This window comes from Desmodus rotundus, chromosome 8, assembly GCF_022682495.2.
Source record: "Desmodus rotundus isolate HL8 chromosome 8, HLdesRot8A.1, whole genome shotgun sequence".
Taxonomy (NCBI): domain Eukaryota; kingdom Metazoa; phylum Chordata; class Mammalia; order Chiroptera; family Phyllostomidae; genus Desmodus; species Desmodus rotundus.
In genome coordinates this window covers 134,046,356-134,071,363 of record NC_071394.1, presented here as the reverse complement: position 1 = coordinate 134,071,363, position 25,008 = coordinate 134,046,356, and the positions used below count along the sequence as shown (strand labels likewise).

The 25,008-nt window shown below is 52.9% G+C and overlaps 1 protein-coding gene across 1 annotated transcript in view; it reads left to right on the top strand.

Annotated features, from left to right (window-relative positions):
- Positions 1 to 25,008, top strand: part of CNTN6 (contactin 6) — a 144,411-nt gene that overhangs the window by 50,150 nt on the left and 69,253 nt on the right. The window contains 3 exon segments of the mRNA XM_053929272.1: positions 2,575 to 2,670; positions 12,871 to 13,074; positions 15,270 to 15,372. Coding sequence (XP_053785247.1) covers positions 2,575 to 2,670; positions 12,871 to 13,074; positions 15,270 to 15,372 — 403 coding nt within the window.

Below are 25,008 nucleotides of genomic sequence, written 5' to 3'. Positions count from 1 at the left end.
ATGGTTCAGTCCCCATAATGGCTCTGCTAAGCAGGCGAGCGCATTGCACCTTCTCTCTCCTCAAACGATCCACCCGACACTCTCCCATCGGTTCTGCTGAGAAATTTGAAACTCCTGCCAAAAACATTGTCGCCTAACCAGCGCCTGGCCCCGCAGCCCACCCTGCACCCACACGGCCATCTTCCGTCCACATTTCTCCTTCCTTCCACAGGCAGCCCCGCCACGGGAGGGCGGACCCCCTTCCGGATCTACAGGGCCTCCACCCTCCTCTCTGCCCTGAATCGCTGTCCCTTTCACCCCGTTGTCACCTGCGTCCCCCTCAATCCCAACCCCTGTGCTCTTCCCGAGTCTCACCTCCATTCACAGCCATGCCCCTACCTGGGTCCACTGTGACTCTCTCCTCAGGTGCCTTCCGTGCCCTCCTCGGAAATCCAGGGCAAGGTCACATGGGACCTTCGAGTCACCTAAGCCAACGCTTTTCTGTCCACATCTTATTCCATTTCTTAGAGACTGCTTTCTACAGCTCTCCTTTCTTTCTCTTCCTTCCCTCCTCCCTTCCTCCCTTCTTTTCTTTTCTCCTCCTTTCCCTCCTTCCTTCCTTCCTTCCTTCCTTCCTTCCTTTCTTCCTTCTTGTCTCCACAATCCTCCAATCTCTATTTATAAATACTGGACATTGTTGGGGTTTGGTCCTAGATCACTGCCCATCAAATTGCTCATGCCAAAAGTCTGAGAGCCACCCGTGGGGTCACATCCATTCCTGTGACCTCCAACACCACCTATATGCTAATCAACGCCATTCTTTCCTGTCTGGACCTGGCCTGTCCTCTGAGTTCAGGGCTCAGGGATGCCACAGCCCAGGTGGCCGGGCGCTCGGGTGGCTCGTGGACGGTGCACATTGGAGAGTTCCGGAACAGGGCTCCTCTGGACCACAGCGACAGTGCCTTTCTGTTATACCGCAGGGAAGTGATTAAAAATAAGCAAACCCAAGAAAGCACAGAATTGATCGTCTTTATGGTATTTTAAAAGAGAGAGGTGTGAGTGAAGAATGAACAGTTTCACTTTCGTGGCTCCCACTCACCCCACAGACATAGTCAAGGAGAAAATCATCACGTAGTAACTCTCTCTACCCCAATTTAAAAACATGCTCATATTTAGGTCGTGACTTTATTTTTTTCAGAATGGGACAGCATCAGGGCAATAGTTCGCTTTTTTAAAAATATGACTCACTTTCTAAGAAGTCCCAAGAGCCCTTTGATTTAATACAATCCACCCTCCCTACTCACTGGTGGCATCTCACGCCAGGGGCATTCAGGATGTCCTGATTGCTAGTCCCTAATGCAGGGAGCTGGAGCCACAGCTGTGTTCCAGCGCAGCCGCGGCTCTGCCCCGGGCCGCCACGCCAGGCCCCAGGCAGAGGCCCCTCACTGTCGGTCAGATCTCTCAGGACCTCTGCAGTCCAGGTGGTCACGGGGTGGGTGGCAACTTCCTCTCACACAGGATTGGCCGGCATCACTTACGCTGACCACAGGTAGCTGCAGAGATGTCGGGGAAATGGATCCTCTGGTCAGAAAAGCACACCTGGCCCACAGATCTGTTTCCGTGGGAGACCGGGGAAAAGACCTGGGCGACAGCGAGCGGCCTCCGCCCCCCTTGTATCACAGCCTGTGTACTGCATGTGCGTGTGCGTGTGTGCGCACTGCGTGTGTGTGTGTGTGGGGGTGAGCCGCTCTTCCTCTTTCCCTGTTAGAGTGTGAACACAAAGAGGGCAGGTATGTGCCTGCTTTATTGCTAATACACGGTCACCCCGTAATACCCTCCCTGTCGGGGTTCGCTACAAATGTGTTAAATGACTGAATGAAAGAAAAAAAGGGATTTGCTAGGTGAAAAAATTAAGGTTCAGAGAAGTTCAACCCTTTGGCCATTCCCGGAGCTGCGTGACCCTTTCCCAGGAAGACGGACGGGGGACAGACACCTCAGATGGGTGTGTGGACAGGATCACTAGCCAGCTCTCTCCTGACACCGAACTCCCACAAGTCTTTGATGTTGTAGGCAGTGACCTCACTCCAAGGGAGACCGTGGAGCTGCTCTGGGAAGGAGTAGACAGAGACAGCTCAGGAGACACGCTTTCCTTCTCGTCGGTTCGGACACAGAGGTCCCCCCCTTCCTCCCGCCGCTGTGGGCTCACTTCCCACAGCCCCGTCCACGCCTGGTGAGGCCGACGCTCACCCGACGGGCTCCAACAGCGGCCAGGGAGCCCCGGGCCTCTCTTCTAAATCGCCCCCCCTGCCCTGGGCGGGGAGAGTATGCATGGGGGTGGGGGAGGGGGAGGGGGAATTGAAAGGTGTCCTGTTGGCTGCAGGCTGCCCCGGAGAACAAAAGTGTGCAGGCAGTGAGGGGCGTTAATATACACCTTCCTTACAGACTCCGCCCAATCATCCCCTGCATCTTCTGGTCGGTCAAGTACGGGTGTTTGTTACTGTTAATACAAACAGTGTGAGACTTTTCTTTAAAATGTTCTTTTTTAAATTTTTTGCAAAATAACTAATCCTCAACCTCTCTTCTTTGTTTTTCAAGATATCGAAGACTTTGAAACCAAAGCTAGGAGCACGGTGTCTGTCCGGGAAGGCCAAGGCGTGGTGCTGCTCTGCGGCCCGCCGCCACACTCCGGAGGTACGGCGGGGCGATCGGGGTCACGCCGGTAAGGTGGTCCCATCTGGCCTGGGAGCCAATGGCAGCCCTTCACCCAGTCAAAGGGACCTTGAGATCCTTTCAAGTTCATCCTACAGCACCTGAACTGTTCTAATCCAAATCGTTTCTTGTAAAAAATTATTCAAGCAGCCCTGGCTGGTGTAGCTCCGTGGTCTGAGTGCGGCCTACGAACCAAAGGGACACAGGTTCAACTCCCAGTCAGGGCACGTGCCTGGGTTGCGAGCCAGGGTCCCAGTGGGGGGCGCGTGAGAGACAACCACACGTTGATGTTTCTCTTCCTCTCTCTCTAAAAATAAATATTTTTTAAAATGTAAAAAGTTATGTAAGCAGCCACTCAACAGAACTGTCCTTGAGAGGAGGCCGAATGGCCCGCAGCTGCAGCGTGAGCACCGGAGTGGCCCTCTGTGATCTGGTGCCTGTCCCCTTGCAGCCCAGGGACGATAAATTCAGCCTCTTCCGGCTCGGTTTCCTCATCGGAGGAATAGAAACGCCCACCGACACCCACGCCGCAGGGCTGTCCGAAATGTTAAATGAGCCAATGAATGCGAACTAGTGTGGCGAGTGGTGCTGCATTCAAGAAACGGCAGCTGAGACTGTTCCGTGTCCCTAACTGGGCTCTGTGGGGCTGCCAGCTCCACCCCTCCTTTCAGCAACGCCTCGAGAACTGTTGGGAGTGGAGAGTCGCCCCATCAACGGGAAGCAAACACCGGGTGGCACCACATCGGAACGGCTTCCAGCAATGAAAAAATGGAGCCGCAAATGCCAGTCTCTACTTTGGAAGTGTTTCCAGGGACCTAAACCACCCACGGATTCTCTGTCCCTCGGGGTTACATTTCGTCAAACCCCTCAAGATTTGGTAAATTTGGTAAAGTGTTGTGCAGCCGTGAGCCTGGAGGAGGCAGTGCACAAACATCACAGAGTCACCTCCTTTGGGACAATCCCACATCACGCCTACCGCATGCCTGTTCATGTAAATACTAACAGCAGGGACGCACACAGCACAGATCTGAATGCTTTCTGTGCATCAGCTTTTTCAAATCCTCACAACTGCATGAGGGAGGAACGACGAGGATTCTCATTCTGCAGGGGAGAATGCTAAGGTGGAGGGAGGCTCAGGGCCTGTACCGAGGTCACGGGGCTGGTCGGTGGAGGGGCTGAGCGCCCGCCCACCAGGCCCTCCGGCTCCTAGACCGGAGCAGGTCCTGCCCCTCACGGCCTCTGTGGAAGCCAATTTTCTTTTCCCTGTACTATTAAACCAAATCGTCTTTAAGACTCCTGAAAAACTTGAAAAGATTTTCCCATCCTTTTCATTTTTACCCAAGCATTGTGAAATATAGATACGAAAAGAAAAGGAAATTAATTAGAACCTAACAATGTTTTAATTCAATATTATCACAGAGCAGCTTGGCATTCTGCCCGCCCAAAATAGCACAGGACACCTGCAGTGTTTTTGGCGCAGTCGGGGGTAAAATAATACTATTCCAGAGCACACAAAAACCCGACATTGCTCATTTTTCAACCGTAGGAGACTTATTTCCAGTGTCATAACCTAAGGTGACAGGGTCTGGAAGTGCCATCTCCCCATGTCACCTCATGCTGTGCCAGCAGTCGGAGTCTTGATGGAATCAGAGATTATTTTCAACTTTGTTTCCTCTGAATAGGGAGACAGGAAATGTAAACATTTGCACATGACCGTCATATTCACACACTTTCCCACCCCACCTCGTCCCCTACCAGCGTTGGACCTGCGAGGCCCTGGTCAGGGCGGGGCCTCTCCGCCTCGGGCCGGGATATCAAGTCCCAGATGAACACAAAGGCCTCAAATGAAGACTTTGTCACTGAGGACCTAGTGCCCGCTCTGCGCAAGTTATGACAAGCGCGCCCCGTGCCAGACTCTCCCGCGCCGTACGTGAAGCCCTAGCCAGGTTCCAAATGTTCCTGTTGGCGTGGACTGCACCCAGGTGTTACAGGAAGTTCCACGCTGAGGGCTCTGGGACGTGCATGGGTTCCCTCGTCTCCACAAGGCTGGGATTTTGGGATACGTCCCTCCGTTCTCTATAGCTCTCCCAGATCAAAATGGGGGTGGGGGACGTTGACAGATGCCTTTTGATGCAATTATACAGACAGGCATCAGTTAGTCAGAGGGAGAAAGTATTAGTAATAATAATAGCTACCAAGTTACCAGCAATGAGTAACTTATTACTAATACTAATAGCTACCAAGTTACCATGAACCAGCAATATGAAGGCATTCCATGTATTCCCTCATTCCCACTATACCAATAATTAATTAAGAATAATAATTTTTAACTGAGGAAACCGAGATTCAGACAAACTGAGTGAATTGTTTTCAAGTTAGCAAATAAAGGCAAGATTCCAATGCTGGGCTTCTGGACGTCCAGAAACACCAGTGGGTGGAGGACTCACTGGCCGTCCCCCCTGTGAACCTCAGGGGTCCGCTCTCACACCTCCAGACTGGCCAAGAGCTGGAGAGTGTCCTATGTGGCTCCTTTAAAACACTTTCTTGTTCTTTTCCCTGTCTCGCCTTCCCGTGAAGGTGAGTTGTGCCAAGAAAGACTTCAGGAAAGAAGACAAACGTGTTGGCCAGATAACCTTCAAATTAGATAACTGGGTTAAGATGGGCCAACTCCAGAGACATAGAGATCTTTTCCACCTTTGTGATTTGTCTTCTGTGGTAGGGTTAGGACGGATGGATAGGTAGGTAGGTAGGTAGGTGGGCAGATAGAGAGAGAGTTTCCCATCAATACCTAACAAACTACCCAAGACTCCAAGCTGCACCCGCCTGTCAGAACACGGCCCCGGGGTCAGCAGCCCGCAGCCCGGTGCAGCTGAGCTCTGCGCTCAGGGTCTCACGAGAACAAAACCAGGCGGCGACAGCAGGGCACTCTTGTCCACAAAGTACGAAGAAGGACCCTCTGCGGAGCTCACCCGACTGTTGGCTGAATTTGGTCCCTTGCAGCTGCAGGACGAAGGTCCCCATTGCCTTGCCGGCTGGAGGTCAAGGGCCACTGGCATCTTCTCTCAAATGTTGCCCACGGTTCTGCCACATGTGCCCGTTCCTCGTCAAAGCCAGCAACAGGGACTCCTCGACGTCGCCTCCCTCTGACGACAGATCTCTGTGGCCAAGGGGGGCCCCATCCTGTGTGGGTCACTCGGTGGATCAGGTCACTTTCCTCAAGTCAACTCTCCAACCGATCCCTCTAGTCACGACGTGACATCCGACCCCACGCACCAGTCAGTGGGGGCAGGGGCCAAGGGGGTCACTTTAGAAGTCCATCAACCACAGCATTCCACACCTGTGCTTCCTCTCCCGCCTCCCCAAAGTCTCCGGGTGCGCTTGCCGTGGCAGCCACAGACGTGCCCTGAGGGGTCAGCAGGGCGGGAAGGAGCAGATGGTGACGTGCAAGCAGTTTTAAATGGGGGCTTTGCAAAGCAGAGGCTCACTGCGACAGTAGTGCAGCTTCACCTAGACAAGGGTGCTGCAGGCTCCGTGCTGCTGGAGACCAGGAAGGCCGAGACGTTTGCCCCGTTTCGGGCCATCTGGTCCCACCCGGGGCCTGTCCCTGTGCGCCTGGCCACAGCCGTGTGCCTCCCGAGCAGTTCAGTGACAAGGGAGAGATCCTGCTGAACCTGAGATGGTCGGAACTTCCGGAATTCTTCATGCTTTTCCTCCAGGGTACTCACAAAAGCACTTGCAAAACATGCCTTCACGGGACAGCCCCACCAAACGCATTCCAGTGTGTTTTATTAAAAATAAAATAAAATAAAATAAAACAGGGGAGTAAGAGAAATGATCAACTCGGCTGAATCCTCTCAGTCTCCCTGCGAAGGTTCCAGGACCAGCACAAAAGAACCAAAGTGTGAAGACGGAGTCCCCTGCGAGCCAGCGGTCACGGCCCGGAGGCAGGGAGCTGTCTGTGTGAGCCAGACGGACAGGCGCTGTCACCTGGACGCCTCACCTTCGAGGAGACGGGGTCTTCCTGCAGAAGGCCCCTTGTGCAGGTGCCTTCTAGGAAGGGGGGCACAGGTAAAGGTCATTCCTGAGGGGGCACCGAGCCTGGGGGGGTGTGCACTGTTGGGTGGGAAGTCTCCGTGCCGGGCTCGCCCTCGGCTGCAGAGTCACCTCCAGGAGGACCGGACGCAGAATCGCCTCTAAATCTCCACGAGAACACAGAACCCTGGAAGCCACAGCTGCTGGATGAGTTTTTGTTTCATTTTCAGACGACTGAGTGAAGAAATGCAACATGCTGTCTAAGGCCACGAAGGTCACCGTCACTGTGGAAGAACCGGTTTGCCGTTTCCCAAGCCCCACGCGTTCCTTCCCTCTGTTTCCTGCACACAAAGCTCTCTGTCTGGGGCTCCTAAAAACTGCAGGGTTGACACATGTTTCAGAGCAAACATTCTAGTCTCTCCCGAGACACAGCGCTCAGTCGGCTGCACACCCGGAGGTGTGCCGGGAGCGGGAGCGGGTGAGCCTCAGGGCAGAGAGGGGCTGGGGGAGGGGGTGGAGCACCCCCCCTTGGGTTTGCCTCATTCAGCGGAAGCTGCTCATCGGCCCCCAAGAAAGGCTAGAAATGGTGTTATAGGATACAGAGGAAGTTTACGTGGAGAAAAGTGCTAAATTTTCATATCCTCTTCCTCCCAATGAGTTTTTTTTCTTTCTTTTGCTGTTTCTGGAGAAAGTGCCAGTGGAGCCGTCCCAGGGGGTGGTCACAGTGACGCTGTGACCCTGGGGGCCTGAGTGTGTGGAAGGCGGGCAGACCCGACGGTGGCCGCAGGGGTAACAGTAACCATGGCAGTGAAAGCACCACCGGCTCACCCACCAAACAGTCACTGTGCCCTGGCTGGGCGTTGCTCCGTTCACTGAGCTGCGGCGGGATCATGGTGGAGTGAACTTAACAATCTTACAATGAGCACATTTAAGTTTTTGAAAATGTAAGGATGGCAGGTGGAAATGTAAGCTGGGGGAAACGGGGGTGGGGCGGGGGGGTGTTGCTGTTGTCTACTCAGAGGTCTAAGAGGCTTCACTGACATTGAAAAGGGAACCAGCAGAGTGAGACAGCAGACTGTGAGGAGGCCGCTCCTGCAGAGGGGACAGACGGGCAAAAGCCCTGGGGCAGGACCACGTCTGGAACGTAGGAGGAACGGCCGAGAAGCGACTGTGGATGCAGAAAACAGATGAGCGGATGGGAGGGACTATGGGGATGCAATCACTGCTTTCAAGGCACATTCGAGCCTCTGGCTTTCGCTGGGACTGAGATTAGAAGGGGAGGGGCTGGGCAGGGGCGAGATGTGCTTTCTCTGACTACTGGTTGTCAAATTGATTCTGGAGAACAGGCCATAAAGCAGCAAGAATATAAGCTGTTGAAAGGCGATGTGCGAGATTCAGGTGAGGGAGAGCACGCTGGCTTGAGCGGGGGGTACCTGGGGACAGGCATCTTCCGAGTGTGTTTTAGCAGGTGGAGCTGACGTCATCTCCTAAGGTGGAGGTGGGTAGTGAGGGAGAGGGGGACAATGCCGAGGTTTTGAGCTGAGCAGCTGGAAGAGGGGGTGCCACTTGCTGCGGTGGTCCCCGACCAGGGGCAGCAGGTTTGGGGATGTGGAAATCAGGACTTTGTTTTGGGACATGTCCGTTTTCAGGTGTGTGTTAGCTATGAGTGACACTTTGGGCAGGATACTGGGGCGGATGTCCGAGCCTAGGGAGAAGGGCCTGGCTTAGAGAACTGAGCTGGGAAGTTAGCGTGTATGGGCGTATTTAGCCCTGGGAGTGGGCAGCTCACCGAGTCCCTCGTGTCTGGAGTTCAAGGTGGTCCCGTCTGAGCAGCACTTACACCACTGCCTGGGTCGGTCTGGCGTGACCCGAATAACCGCTGAGTCGAGCGAACCAGCAGAGCGCCCGTGTTCCCACGTCTCCCGGAGACCACGTGCACCCTCCTCCCTGCCAGGGAGGGAGACTCACTTTCCGAAAACCAGGGCACAGCGTGGGAACCCCAAAGACGACGCCCCCTCCTGCCCGGTGGACGACCGACGCCCCAGAGCTGGTTCCCCAGGCCCCCAGCTGGGCCCCCCCAATGGCCAGCTCCCACCCCCTCCCAGGAAGGATGTGTCCTCACGCCCAGCCTGCCACGCAGCACTCCCAGGTGACAGCCTGCTACCACCTGCACGGCCCAGGCCCACCCCGTGGCACCGCTGCCCACACCGGGGAACATACCTGGTGAGGGACTGCCCTGAACAGCGGGCCTTGCAGCAGGGGTGGAACACGTCCAAGGACATTGCTGAATATTTCCTGGCAGACAGCCACCTGAGGCCACAAACCACTGTGGGAGCCCATCCCTTACCTTTGCCGATGGATCGCCCCCGAGGGCAGGCTGGCCCTCCTCCCCCCACCCGCCCTCGCCCTGAGCAAGGAGGCTCCTGAGCAATCGCCCCGAAGCAGGCGGCGTTTTCTCTCCTCCTGTGGTGGGACCGGCCGGTGTCAGCCTGGCCTCGGAACGTGGCCCGGAGAGGAACCCGGAGGCCTTTACCTCACGGGCCTCTGCAGGCCCCACCGCCGCAGCGTCCAGGACCCCCGGCCAGGAGGCTGTAGCTCAGGAGGGATTTATCAAACCCAGGTGGTCTGGCAGTAATTGTGGAACAAATAGGGACTCAAATCGGGGCGGTCATAAAGGCGCCGCCCGTTCTCCGGCTTAGCGTGGCTATTAACGACTTCGGCCAGGAAAGGAATTATTTTCCTTGGATTAAGTCTCTGCCAGCAGAGCTGGCATAACCGTGATTTACGGCGGAAAGCCCGTCACATCTAACCCTGGAGCGCTGTGCATGGTTTGCAGTAAAGTACACCCATTCTGGAATGTTCCAAAGGGGGGTTTCCACTAAATCTGAGCACTATGCGTCAAAGTCTTCACTCGTTTATTTCCTCCTTCCAGAAACACCGGTTGATCTCCATTCTTCAGGGCCAGGAGCAGTCTCGGGGCCGAGTGTGGCATTTGCGGCCCCCTTCACGCGAGATGCTTCCCCGCCAATAAAAACCGCAGCCCGTATAACGGGTCTAATCGCACATGTCTTTTGTGTGTGTATTTTACATGTCACAGTACAAGGTACAGGGCTGTGAAAGATGCCAAAACACAGTCGTGCTCTGGGGAAATAGGATTCGCCGCACGCTTGAGAGAGCAGCAGATAGAGGCTTCGATGGCTTCCCGCGGAGCTGCCGTTCGGGTAATGATAAAATTGCGGAGGCTGTCGTCAGGCGAAGCTGCAGAGGCGCTTTAGGATGGACCGATTGCCACTGGGCTCTGACGGCACTGCTGCATCGTCACCGGCACAGGCACCACTGCCATTAATAACAGGGAAATGGCATGTGTGGTGGCAGAAATATTTAAAAATGCAGTGGTTTCAAGTAAAGTGGTTCATGAATTATACATTTAATTAAGGAAAGCCAAATGGGAAGGGTTTTAAACTTCCAATTTGCAAGGGTTTTTTTTTCCTTCCCCCATTAAAAAATAGATAAACTGAGCCTGCACTGGCTGATGATGAAACCAATGGATGAGGTCCCCACTGCAGGCAAAAAGGGGGGCTGTGCAGAGGTGGCCGCGGGGAGAGGGAGCCTTGTGACGGCCCCTTCCGCCACCCCAGAGGGGCGCCCCAGGACCCCTGCATCCCGGTTGCAGACGGTACTGTCGTCTCCCCTCTGCTTACTCCCCTGGAAAAGGAGGAGGCTGGGCTGAAGCCCTCTCGGGCTCCTCCCGTCCCAGACAGTCCACAGTCGGTGAACCGGGGACACTCCCCACCCCAGGCGGCCATTGCTGAGGGCGAATGTTCCCAGGGTGGGCACTGTTTTGTCAAAAACCAGCGCTGCGCAGGAGCCTGAGTGTGCCGTTGACGTCAGCGACTGTCAAGCGGGAGCTCCGGGCCCCAGAGGCAGCATAGCCTGGGATCTTGTCAGCAATGGAAGCCTGGCTTCTCCCACCCACAGGAGGAGCCCTGGCGGGCAGAGCACAGAAGCGGCGGCTCCACCAGCCCTCCCGGAACGTGTTGCGTTCCCTGCTGGTATTCGGTGTAAACGTGTTGGAGTAATTTTGAGTGACAGGTTAACCTGTGATTCTACCAGATTCTGGGACACTGAGCTCAGGGCAGGTGGCGTTGAGGGGGGCGGAGCAGAGGGTGAGGAACTGTTAGCACAGGTAGCTAAATGTTAATACAGGGGGCGGCACAGGGAACGCGACATTGTTAACATAGTCCAATAGGGAGCACAGCCTGCTCAGCCAAGAAGCGACCCCCTCCCACCGTCCAGGGGCCCCCGGCGTTGCCCTGCCAAGGGGACCAACACCCACCACGGGCGCCCCGTTGGCTCACATGTTCTCGCTGCAGCGGCCAGTGGCTCTAGCAGCCCCAGGCCCGTAGCAGACAGCGCCAGCCTGAGCACGGCTCCAGCCCGCCGGAAACAGACCGGGCCAGCCGGGTTGGGACAGGCACGGGGAGTGGACACCGGCCCTGTTTCTGGGCCTGAGGAAGATGGAAGGGACCTCTCCGAGAGCGGGACCCATGGGGACCAGACGTTGGAAACCTGGGCTGCCTTCTCGTGTCACCCAAACAAACCCTCCCATCAGACCTCATCCTCTCTCTCTCGGATTCCCTGAATACATTTCTCACAACTCACAAAGACCCCACCTCCACTGGCAGCAGACGATTGTCCCGGATGTGGGCAGGGCTGGGCACGTGTGGAACTCCAGGGGGCGGAGGGAGGCTGGGGACGAGGAAGAGGAGCCCTGGCGAGCAGAAGGTCAGCTGCACAGGAGAGAAAGGCGGCATTGCAGGGGAGCCGAGGGTTTGGAGTCTGAAGGATGCGGGTCCCACTTCGTCTGCTCCCACCGGGCCGTAGGCAAAGGACCAGCTCCTCACCCTCCCATGTCAATGGCACGTTAGCGACGGCTGCACAGAACAGATCATTGGGGTGGCGAAACAGGCGTGAAATGAAAAGGCTCTATCTTTTTCCATTCTTTACGTAATCTTTCCTATTCCTGGACCACATTCCTGAAGCCACTTCTAAATGTCCCAGGGTGGAAGGATACAGAAACAGGTCGAAAACTTAGCAGCTGGGGTGAAGAGGAATTTGCCCAGGGAGAGAGGGAAGTTACTGCTGCTGGTCCCGAAATTACAGGGTAAAGAAAATGAAGACTGGGGGCTACACGGGGCTCCCTGTAATGTCTGTCCAGGGAAAGGGGCGGCCTTGGCCTTGGCGCTGCGTTCTCTCCCCAGCAGTTACTGAATAAAAGACCCCGAAACTGAGGCACCACCCAGGGAATTGGCTCAAGGTCGTATGTTTCATAGAAGGTTCAAAACACGGGGAGTCAGTGACACCGGGGACCGGTGCCGTGTCTCCCCTCCTCTCTATCCTGGAGACGAGCCTGTGGCCCAGACGGCCCTCTGGTTTCAAACAAGCTCCCTCTGAACCTCATTTTGGTGGGGACAGAGCAAGAGGCTTGGAAGGGAGGCAGCCAAGGGCATTGGTGGGGGAACTTAGAAGCAGGAGACCACCTGAAATGATGAAAGGAGGACCTTGCAGAGGGAACCAAAAGTCCAGAGACTGTGCCCGGGACGAGGACCTCAGGGCACGTTTTCAAGTATAAGAAGGGGGTCAAGGGTGTGCTTTCCTGGGATAACGCTCAGACTCTTGGGGAGAGCGAAGGAATTCTGGGGCAGGGCCGGCCATTCCCAGGAACAGAATCCCCTCCCGTCCGTCGCAGAGGTAAACCCTGCAATGTCTCGAGCAAAGCCAGTCCATCCTCCGCCGGGTCCCCGCTGATGACGGGGAGCGCGTGACCTCGTAAAGCGGCTGCCGCTGTTGCTGTGACGTTTATATGACTCCTGGTTCTGTGAAGAGTCAGACAGCATTCTGTCCCCACCGCTGGCCACAGCTCCTCCCTCTGCCTCCTGGAGGTCACGGGCAGGGTGACGGCACCGTTTCCCATCCTCATGGGGTCCATTTAAATACAAGACAATATTGCATCACACCAGCACAGCGGACACAAACAGGACCCACGGGGGCACCACGGATTCTAATTTCGGCTAAGACGGGCGCAGGGCTTTCACGTGAGAGTGGACCCAGCGAGCCTAACACTTCTCTCTCCTGTCGTCCGTTGTCCAGACCTGTCGTTCGCCTGGGCCTTCAATGACAGCCCTCTGCACGTCCAGGAGGACAGCCGACGGTTTGTCTCTCAAGAGACAGGCAACCTGTACATCGCCAAGGTGGAGCCGTCCGACGTGGGCAACTACACCTGCTCCGTGACAAACGAGCGTGCGCAGAGGAGTGTCCGAGGGCCGCCAACGCCTCTGGTGCAGCGCCCGGACGGTAAGACAAGGGGTGGTCTTGGGAACGCCCCCAGTCCGCAGTGGGAAGCCTGGGGAGGTCTGTGTGCGTCCTGCCTCCCTCAGGGTCAGGGCATCCACCTCATGCAGGAGCCGAGGGTCAACTCACAAAGGTAAAGAAAATCGGGACTTTCCAAAAACATACCAGTAAATTCTATAACCAACCCACGTGGTGCGGGAGCGGGGCCCTGGGTGTGCTATGCCGTCGTCCTCTGGCTCCGGGGCCAGCCAACGCGTCTTTGCTCAGGGAGTACTTGGGTACTATTTCATAACCCGCACTGGGCCTTCACAGGGTAGGTGTGCGTGTTCACATGCGGAAACTGCCAGACTTATTAATTCAATTAACATCTTTCTAATGAGCACACGATACGGCTTTCCTTCAATGCCTTTCTTTTCCATTTTTGTCTTTTTTGTTCACCTTTTATTTACCTGGCTGGCAGAGCAGGGAAGAATTCACATCCCAGGGAAGCAGAGTGAGCCCACCTTAGTCATGAGCGTTGCAAAGAGGAGTGAAACCCAAGATTCACGCCATCGTGGTCCCGGAAACGCCCGGCCGGCCACCCTCTCAGGAGCTGTGTGGCTTAATCAAGTCGTCTCTGCGTTAGGATTTAGAGGCTAGGACGCGTACGGAAGTCATCCAAGCAGAGAAATCCCCCAGCTGATTCTTTAATTAAATATTCACAGTGGGGAATACACTGATAGAGAGCCTGCGGGTGCATTTTGTGATCAGATTCTGGACTCGAAACGTAATACCTCACATAGTGTACCTCCTCCCTGAGGAGCTCAGATAAACCGAGAACATAAAGCTAATTATGGTACCACAATTATGCAGCTAGCTGCATGCAGGGAGTTCTCGAGACAGAGCTTCTGTACTGTAGTCGCTCACCATCCCAAAGGTCTGCCGTGGTCTTAATTCAGAACCCGGTAGCCACTTGCTTTATGCGTAAGTCCAATGCCCCCCCTTCAGGGACAGCTCTCGCCATGCCCAGGGGAGCTCATGGGGCAATGGCACGCACAGAAATTCTACCCCGTTTCCCCACTTCTCTCTGGTTACTCTTAGCTTCTGCTTCTCCCCTTCTCAGCTCCTTTACTCTTCCACGCCTCTCCGCCTTCAGCCCACTGATGGTGAGGAGAGACCAGAAGCATTATGCATAGTAAAGGTACTCACTCGCTCAGCAAATGTCAGATGTCAAGAAAGTGGAAAATACAAGATTCACCCAGTTAGGTGAATAACACAATACTTCCACCCCTCAACCTTGGCCTTTCTGAGTGTGCGGAACGGGCAAGGTCTTAAAACTGAGGTATTTCTATTTGTATATTTTTGGAAATTTTTGCCTTTTGTGCCATTGTACTGACCACCGACAACCATTTATTCTAGGACTGTATTTCTCCAGGGTTTGGTATAGAAGTAAAAAGAGGATCAAAATTTTAAAGAACCTCAGCTTGTCACTGGTTAAATTAATTAAGCTAACGAGGCAAACCTAGGGACACATGGCTGTCTGTCACAGCGCATCCGGCAGGTGGCATATTGGCAATAATCGGACTGCAGTCTTCCTCTGGGCTTGGCCCGTGTCCACAACTCCTTGGTGGACATTTAAAACCTACACCAGCAAACATGTTTTTTTATCAAAGTGTACGGCAAAGGTGTTCAGCAGTAAAACCTGAATAGAATGACATACGAATACATATGCTTTGTTTATCCCAACGAGCATGATTCCTTCACAGGTTTTGTTGCAGAAAGATGGCTCTTTTGGATGAAGAGGTGCTGTGGCAGAATTCTGACACGGTTAACTGAAAATGTCTTTATTCCTGAACCAGCCCGGCCCCCCAAGTGCACGAAGGATCAAGAGCCGCATTTCTCTAAAGAGAAACTCCCGCGTGAACTCGGAAGTGTTTTAGATACCAGGGGTATTCAGTTCTGAATCGGTGACACGAATTCTGCTGAAGTGCTGATGTGGGAACCAGGGAAATGGGGTCGCCTCTTCTCTGACACTTGACTGTGTCCCAGACTTTTGTCAGGGAAGAGGGGAGTGACGGGTCCCTCAAACAGCATCTTGGCATTTTCTTGCTCCCTGCCACTCGTTAAAGTGCAGAAAAGTATTGTTAACTGAAGGACAAAATAATCAGAGTGTGGTTCGTGGACAACTCCAGAAATGCTGCTCTTTTGCTATGTAACAGGCGTGATGGGGGAGTACGAGCCAAAGATTGAAGTGCGTTTTCCCGACACCGTGCACGCCGCGAAGGACTCCTCTGTGAAACTGGAATGCTTTGCCCTTGGAAAGTAAGGCTGTCTTGTTTTATTTCATTTCCTGGTGTTTTAATTTGGGGGGGAGGGGCTTTTTGTTATTCCAACATTGCTTTAAGGTAAATTACCAAATAGATTTCAAATGCTGGGGGGAAATGAAAGCTTCTGATTGGAATTCAGGCCAAATGCCTAATACTCTGAAAATGGTCGGGGCTGCAATTCTCCCCTCAATTGCGGTTATTCGCTCTGGTTGGACCCATTTAGGCACAGGCTGAGAGAGAGAGAGAGAGAGAGAGAGAGAGAACGCTTGTTTGTGTAAGACATGGGCAAGTCAGTGAGTCCTGACACCCGTCACTGCCCCGTACCCCCCACACACACACCGCCCACCCAAGGGTGTCCGCGCTTAATGAACCAGCAATAACTATAAATGAGAACCTTGCACTGCAGTTTCCAAAATAAGACTGATTAAGGGCCACTGGTCACCGGGGACAATTAGAACGCAGTCAAAGCTGCCCCGGTGTGGTGGTGTTCGCTGAGACAGGTTTGGGATGCTTTTAAGGGAGCCAAAGGTCTTTTTTTGTTTGCACACAACAGTCAGATATCTCTTTACTTTCGGGGGGGTGCAAACTTCAGTTGGATGCCCACAGACACCAGTACCCAAAGAACAAAGAGGCGGGCAGGCCAGATCTGCTGTTTCTAAAGGTGGGTGCGTGCAGGAACCTGGGCACAGGGTCCGAGTGAGATGTGATTGGTCTGGGGTGAGGTCTGACGTCCCTCTCTCACAGCAGCCCCCGCCCCCCGCCCCCGGGTGGGAGTGAGTCTACTGGTCCGCAGAACATGCTTTGAAGGGTAACAGACTCCACCCTCACTTTCCGCGTTGAGGGCTTCCCTGCGAATGTCGAGTCTGTTCCCAGGTGGCCGTCACACTTAGAAACAGCAAGTTACGGTCCGAACTACGGAAGACACCCTGTATGGCTCGTTTTTGAGTAGACCCAGCAAGGGGCCCAGACAGTGCTCATCCGTGAATCTTTCAGGCTCCATTCTGTATGTGAAATGTCGCATCTTCTAATTTTCCAGGGTCTTTATTTTTCATGTATCTAAGAGGCCACATTTTGTTTTCATTTAGTGCTCATCCCATTGTGTCTGCCTAGTGATTATCGACTGACTGACTGAAAGTGAAAACATTTTTGTTTGCCTGCCCTTTAAGATATTATGGGCTTGGACCATTTTCAAGCCTCCTCAGAATCTAAAGTTGCAAAAAATCACAAAATGTTTGTCAGAAAAATACTTTGAGAATTAGATGACTCATTTAAAAAGAAAACCAGTGAAGAACAGCCTCTGAAAGAGTATCAACAGCTTTTCCTATCACGTGGATAGACTAAGGGACACGTGGATTCCTGAAATTTAAAAAATGCTCACACGTGATAAACAGCTAACAGCGATCAAGTCCGGTTCTCGAGAGTCCCGCATAAAAAACGTCACTTGTTAAGCAGGTGTAACTGAGAATTTATATGACGTCTGTCACTCCCATGGCCGTGTGGAGCGTGCTGCCATCTTCTTACGCATGAGAGGCTCAGCTGGAAGGAGCAGCCTGCCCCAGGTCCGCGTCTGCGAGGAGGTCCGAGCCAGGGACCCCCCGTCCCGCTGGAGGTTAAGGTCTGAGCTGCAGATGTTGGGCAGGAGGCTCGGACCACCGCTCTCCAGTCCCTGGAGGCAGATCCAGCCCCCCGTTTTCCCAGGAGTTTATCTGACCTCAGCAAGCATGCCCTCTGACCCCCGTGAATGTCCGGTTCTCCACAAGGAGTCACTCGGACCCCTGCCGCCTGCAGTGGGAAGGTGGGAGTGGGCACAACGTGCCCGAAACTCGGCGCCGGGCTTGGCATTCAGGCAGTAACTGGACTCACCTGAGGCCCAAGCGCCAGCCCAGTGGCTCTCAGTGCAGCCAGCATCCACGTGGGTGGGGCGGCCAGACTAGAAGGCGCCCCCTCGGACAGCAGGAGGCCAGTGCCCACCTCCCAGCCTCGGGCTGGCGGCCGAGCCACCGAGCAGCAGGGCCAGGCTGGAGGGGTGGGCCAGCAGATGAGGGGGACGTTCAGTTCATTGGTATAGCCTGAATCGCTCACTTACCGGGTTTTTTAACTTTATTTATTTCTACATTTTATTTCTAAAAAGCTCAAACCTACAGACATGTGGAAGGAGTAATACCCAGAGAATCATGCCAACCACATTTTAGTCCAGCTTGCCGTGCAATCGAATGGTGGGAGAAAGGAAAAAGGCAGAGTCAGGACATTCCGGCCACCCCATGGGGAGCTGGGCATCCAGCCGCCCTCCTGCTCCTGGCCTGCTCACGGCTGCAGGAGTCCGCTGGAAGTCCGTGGGAGAGACGGACTGACCCCCCAGACAGGACAAGTGGGGCCTCAGACTGTGTGAGGGAAATCGTTGAGAATTCTCACGGAGAAGTTAGAAATACATCAAACTGTCTCCCCTTGTTGAGGGGAGCCATCGGCACATTAAACACTGGGAACCAGGAAAACTGATTACAGCAAAATGTATTATCCTGAGAACCTATGGGAGGACCTAAACTTGATCAAATTAGGGTTAGCAATATTTGATCCAGGAAAATTTGAGGTAGAAAAATAATGATTAAAAAGCTCTCAAAATGATAAATCTGAAGTGTATGTAAAAAAAAAGATTGATAAATTATACGTCCATTGTTAAGTTTATACATAAAAAAACTTTTGCTCATAAAATAAAATTTTAAAAGAATGGGAAAATGATGAGAAGTACTTAACAGCACTTCATAAGAAATTGTCAAGAAAACCACTGATTTAATGGAATCCCCATTAAATATACCCCGTAATATTTTACCCGACAAGATTCATCAATGTCGAGGTTACGTTTACGGCATCAGGTCCCTGACGTGCAGCTGGACTTCCCGGGGGGCCAAACACAAATCCGAGCAGCCCTGGGCGGGCGCCGGGCTCCCAGGACCTGCCCGGGGAGGGCGGCCCTGTGGCAGCGGAGCAAGGGCGCGCTGTCCACTCCTGCAGGGGAGCAAACCGCTCGTCACGGAGCTTTGGACACTTCGGGAGACAGGACACGAATGGGAGCTGCCACCGGAAAGGGGTCCTACACGCGCTTGCCAACAGTTTTCAGGAGACAAACTGCACGGTAGTTGAAACGTTGCGAAGCTACTGGAAATGCCGCTCAGCCCATTGTGAGACTCGACATCGACCAACTGCTGCACCAACTTTTCTAAACTTGCAAAATTAAGAAACACGGAAAATACCACACTCCTAGAAAATTATGTACTCGTCATAAAATGAAATCAAACGTCTTGCTTTTTACGGTGTAGCCTGTAGGTGTAGGCTTATGGTGAAGTGTGTTTGCAAACTACTGAGTGATCATCACAAAGCACGTTCTCTGTGGCAGGTGCCCCTAAAGCCATCGCTGTGCCCTACTTCGGTTTAGTTCACTTTCTCCCAGAGACGGGGACTGCTTTGTGCAAATCCACTCCCCGGTCCCCTTCTCTCTCCGAGACGCGGGGGCTGCCCTCCTTCGCAAGACGTTCGCTGAACCAAAATCTGCGAGAAGCTCATCGATTCAGGGAAGAGTGCCATCAACATCCTTTTTAAAAATGAACAGCATTTCCAAACACGTCTGCGGGCCAGCTGCGGACGGCTGTTCACGCTGTAGACTGTGCACTCATTGAGCTAAGGTTTATATATTTTGAAAAATTAATAGGTGGATAGGTAGGTGAGAGGGAGAAAAAAAAGAAAGACAGGTCAGTGCCACATCTTGTTCTTACCAAGTTTTTTTATTTGTTTGTTTTAATTTGTGGACCTAGGACAGTTCCTGAAATGCTGACTGGTTTTCGTTCAGTGTTTGTGGAATGCCGCACACACATACTCACCCATCCAGGGAATAGCCCCTTTATCCCAGGAAATGTTCCTTCTCTTGAAGGTGCCCGTTATTTTGGGACTTACCTTGCCCTGCGCTCTCTGAGCCAACCAGCCCGACGGTTTGGTAGCTGTCATTACTTCCGGAAAAACCCTAGCCATCGTAACTTCAACATTCACTCCTCCCCCGTTCTTCTGGTGTCCCCCCGGGCACCCGTGGCACCATTCCGACCCGCCCCCGTCCTTGGACCTTCAGCTCTTTTTCTGCTGTAGTTGCTGTTGTGTGCACTGTTCTTGTGTTCGCACCGTAGTGGGGGAGGCTCTCCGGAGAGTTCTTCGAGTCCCTGCTTCCTCGGCCTCGTCCAGTCCACTGCTGGGCCCAGGGAAGGCGTGCTCATCTGCACCACGCTGACTTCTGTTTCCAGCAGCGCTTTGCGGTGCTTTCTGGCATCAGTCGCCCGTTCCTGCATGTCGTCTGCCTTCCCATTAGATGCCTGAGCATACTCATCGGGGTGATTTTAAATCCACAGTCTGGTGATTCCAAAATACTCGCCGCATTTGAGGCTGGTTCCAAGGCTTGCTTCGTCTCTGCACACAGTGCTTTTTAACACGCCTTGCATTTCCTTGTTGACACCTAGACGTGCTCATCAGGTGAGGGGCACTGGGGTAACTAGATCTCGGCGAGGTTTTGTGTGTGTCTGGCCGAGTTACCGTCCGAGGCCACATGGCAGCAGAGCCTCACCTCACGTCGGCTGTGCTTGGGGGTCTGCTGCTGTCTCCCTGCAGGTTTGGGCTCCTCACGAGAGTCTGAGGTCTGCACTGCTTTCTGCCGTAATGCCTGCCCTGCTGCAGGAGACCCTCCGAGGATGGGAACGTCCTCGTTCGCTTTTGCTCATTCCTCATCTCTGTGTCTGTTGGCTGCTGTTTCTCCTAATCTTGTTTCTCGTTGGGGTGTCTAGTAATTTAGATTGAATCACCGACTTCAACGTCACATTGCTGAATGCTGGACTACGCTGTACTTGTTTGGGGTGTTAGTGTCGTTGACAAGAGTTATGTTGCTGGGACTCTGGGTGGCCTTCCTGGGGCCTGTGGGTAAGCGTCCTGCGAGTAGACATGGAGGTGACATTAGTCTCAGGATGGTTCATGACTGAGACACCTTCTGCCTGATGCTCCGTGAGTTCTCAAAGGGTCTCCTGCGGAGGGCGGGGTGCTGCTGTCTCCATCTCTGTGTGAGCTCTGCCGGATGCGACCCTCTCAGGCAGGTGTTGGGCTCGCCTTGGGTTTGCAGCCCCACCCTCCCCGACAGCCTGCCATGGCAGTGTCCAGTTGGCCATGCCCCCTCACCCCGGTGCCGCCCTTTGCGTGCCCCCGCTCCTTCCTCTCTGACCTGCGCAGTGTCTGGGGACAGAAAGCCAGGGACACCGTGGCTCACTTCAGGGACCATGGCTTTGGGCTGCCCGTTGCCTCATTTTTGAAGTCAGATTCTTTCCGTATATTTGTCCCATTTCCTAGTCTTTGTCCAGCAGGAGGGCAAAAGCAGCCTCTGTTACTGCAGCCCAACCAGAAGCCAGGGGACGTGGAGAGAAAGTGAGTTGCTGGTCAATGTAAGATCCGGGGTCCGAACCTCATCCCCGTGACTCTGACTTCAGAACTCCCGCCGTGGGCATTGCTGTGGTCATGAAGCCGCGGTTTAAATAACTTTAAAAATTCAAGCTGCATTTTAATGGGAAGAAATAAGTGCTTCCAGACTTCGGTCGGGGCCAGCACTGAGGAGCCCAGCCCCACCCTGGGGTGTGCGACAGTGCCGGTGTCCACCACTGAGCCCAGCCGAGTGCAGAGGTGAGGGAGGGGACACAGCTCAGCCATGTCCCTCGATGGCGGCCGCAGGGAGGGCGGACAGCAAGGCCAGGAAAGGCCGGGTGGACTGCTCACTCGCTGAATCTACCTGACCCTGCAGCCACCGCGGGCCAGCGAGAGTACAGACTGGTTGAGACAAAACTTCAGACGCCTGCTTGACCTCTCAGAGCCCGGACTTCTGGGGTGTGCGACTTCCTTTCCACGGGGGGCTTCGAAGCTGTCCTGACCACAGACTGAACTCTCAGCTCTTCTCATCGGTTCCAAGGGCAGTGTCTTGCTGTCTCTGGAAGATGTGTCGGGGCTCAGACGCAGGCACGGCCAACAGGGGGAGCTCACCTGTGGGACTCAGCAGGGCTGAGTTGCATTTAGCTGAGCTGCACGCTAATTGCTCTGTGAGACACCCCGAGAAGCTCGGGGTGGCGGTATGTGCAGACACCGCCTGACGGACTGACAGACTGGGTCCCCTTTGAAGAAAAGCCAGGCCTGTGCCCTCACTAAAGAGACTAACCTGGCACCCTCCGTCACTCTCCCCCTGCCCCTCCACACAGACGAACACCTTCTCCTTTTTTCTCCTCTGAATTTAGGGGCTTTGCTGTCAGCCCTCCGGAATGTAAATAACACCCGCCGCCGCCCTGAATGCTCCTGTGAATTCCAGAGCCTCCGCATGGAGGGCTGTATTTATGCAGACGCGGATGTCTCGGTTATTTTTTCTAATTTATGGAGGAAAAGAGACCCAGCCTGGCTATTAAAGTCAAGCAATAAATCCAAAGTCTCGCCAAGGTGTTTCCAGGTGTTCTGGAACTTTCAGAGGACAGAGCCGCTGTCTGAGGTCTGTGTTTCTTCTTGCACACGTGGGTGTCGCTGTGGGCTGCTCCACGGGAGGGCTGTGCAGGGATCTCGTGGGGGCAATTGGGTCCCTGCTGGACCCTGATGGGGAGCCCTGCTGAGTCCCACAGGTGAGCCCCCGCTGTTGGCCGTGCCTGCGTCTGAGCCCCGACACATCTTCCAGAAATGGCAAGACGCTGGCCTTGGCAAACGCACACTGCACACTCACCCGGCACAGACGGCTTGGGCAGTGCACTCGCTGACCTGCCGCAGCCGCTCTGAGTCTAGAAAGAGTACGAGTGTTGGGTTCAAAGGGATTGGGGCTGTCGAGTCACTTACTGGATTCTTCTGCCTGGGGTGTGTCACCTCCATCCGGGCCCAGGTATTTACTCAGCACCTTGGGTTAGGGGCCAGTACTGCTTGCTTTGCTGCTCAGATTGGTTCAGCTTTTGTCACTGGGGCTCTTTCGGTTGGATCCTGTTGTTTTTATTTTGTTTGGAGTATTTTTGTTTGGCCTTCCCCGCTTTGTTACTTTCTGGCCCTACAACATGGTCCGGGCTCCCCAGGTATGTCCCTTCCCTGTCCTACAACCAGCCGACTCTCCCGGGGACACTAGCTCCTTTCATTGGAAGACGACCTCAGAACCCAAGACCCGGGTTTAGCTGCTTTTCTGCAACTGGAGAGCCGTTCCCGGACCCCTGAAAGGTGGTGATGCGCAGAAATACTGTGTGTGCTCCTCCTGTTTAGACGCACGTCTCTAAATGTGTCTCTGAGTGGCTCTGCTCTCTGCATTATCCTGAGCCAAACAGGAGTTCTTACTGACATCTCCACCTCCTGTCCATCAGCACGTGGATGGTGCTGCTCTCCTCCGACTGCTCGTGAGTGAACTTCCGCTCCCACAGCCCGGTGTCACACTGCCTTCCCACCAGCAGTGAGTGAGAGTTCCCGCTGCCCTGAATGCTCGTCGGCCCTTTATATTGTCGGGGTTTTTAAGTTCCAGCCGTTTGCTCTATGTGCGGTGCCGTCTTAGTGTTGTTTTAATTCACAACTTCCTAACTGCAAAGGACTGGATATGTTTTAATGTGTTTGTCACCTTCTGCTCTTGTGTGCGGGTGTCTCGTGTGTGAGCCTGTCTGTGTGTCTGTGCGTGTGGTGTCTGCTCAGATCTCTGTGCACTGCTTACTTGGCATGTTGGTGTTTTATTGTTGAGTTCTTTGTATATTATGGATATGAACCCTCTGGGAAATATGTGTCTTTCTAATGTTTTCTGCCAGCCATGGCTTGTCTTTGAATTCTCTTCTCGGGGTCTTTCACAGAGCCCACATTTTGATTTTAATGACATCCAACATATCTAATTTTTCTTTAGTGGATCGTGCTTCCAGTATTGTATCTAAACCTCATGGTCAGATCCAAGGCTACCTAGACCCCCTCCTCTGTTGTCTTCTAGAAGTTCTGTCGTCTGTGTTTGACATTCTGTCCTGCGGTCCGTTGGGAGTGAGTTTTTGTGAAAGGTGCACAGTCTGGGTCTAGTCTCGTTCTGCTGGACAGGGACGCTGATTGTCCAGCCACGGCTGGAAAGACAAGACGTTCTCTTGTGTTTGTCTTGGTTCCCGTGTCGGCTATGTTGGCCATATTAGTGTGGGTCTGCTGCTCCGCTCCATTCATCTCCGTGTCCATCCTTTTCCCCACGCCGCGTCGTCCAAGTCACCGCGGTTCTACAGCAACGCTCGGAACCGGGAAGTAGCCCAGCTTCCTTCGGCGTTGCGTCAGCTGTTCTTTCATTGCCTTTCCATGTGCACTTCAGACTCGGCGTGTCTGCAACCCGCACAATAGTTTACTGGGGTTCTAACTGGACTTGCATGGAATCTATTGGACGAGTTGGGAAGAATTGGCTTCCTGACAGTATCGAGCATTCTATCCCATGAACTTGGAATATTTCTCCATTTACTTAGATCTTCTTCATTGTTTTCATGAGAACTTTGTAGTTTTCTACACATTGATTCTATACATCTTGTGTTCGATGTGAACGTAAATACTTCATTTGGGTTCATTCCAATAATGTAAATAGTACTGTATTTTAAATTATATTATGATTGTCTAATTCAAAATCCAGTTTCCATTGCTGGTGTAAGGAAATAATGTATTTTGTTGTACTAACCTTCTACCTTGTGAACCTGCTACATGATAGTTTATGGGATGTGGGCTGATTTTTTGTCAGTTCTTTGAGATTTTCTCACGTCGTCATCTGTGAACAAATACAGTTTTGTTTCTTCCCTTCAACCTATTTCCTTTTTCTTGTATTGTTGTCTTAGATAAGATTTCCAGTGCAGTGTTGCATGTAGGTGGCGAGAGGAGAGATCCTTGTCTTATTCCTCATTTAATGTGAAAACGTTCAATTTCTCACCATCGAGAATGATGTCAGCTCTTTGTTTTTTGTAAACATTCTTCAACAAGTCAAGGAAGTTCCCGTCTATTCCTGGTTTGCTTTGAGCTTTTATTGTGATGGGTGTTGGACTTTTCCAAACGCTATTTCTACACCAATTGATACGATCATGTAATTTTTTGTTGTTGTTGAAGAGTGGATTACTTAAGTTCATTTGAAAATATTGAACCAGTCTTGCACACTTGGAATAAGGGTCATTTGATTGTGGTATATAAATCTTTTCAAACATTGATGTATTTAATTTGTGAATATTTGTTGAGGATTTTTCCATCTGTGTTAATGAGAGATATTGGTCCGTAGCTTTTCTTTCTTGAAACATATTTATCTTATTTTGGTATTCAGGAAATTCTGGCCTCATAGAAGAAATTAGAAATGGCTCTCTCTACTTCTATTTTCTGGAAGAGATTATAAACAATTATTATTTCTTTCTTATATGTTTGGAGAATCCATCAGTGACTGTAACTGGGTCTGTGCTTTCTGTTTTGGAAAATTATCAATTATTTATTACATTTATTTAGTAGTCCTAGGTCTATTTAGATGATTCATTCCCCCTGTGAGAATTTTGGTAATTTGTACTTATCAAGAAAGTGGTTAAAATTTCATCTAAGTCATCTTTTTAATGTGCAGGGGTCAGTAGTAATGAAGCAT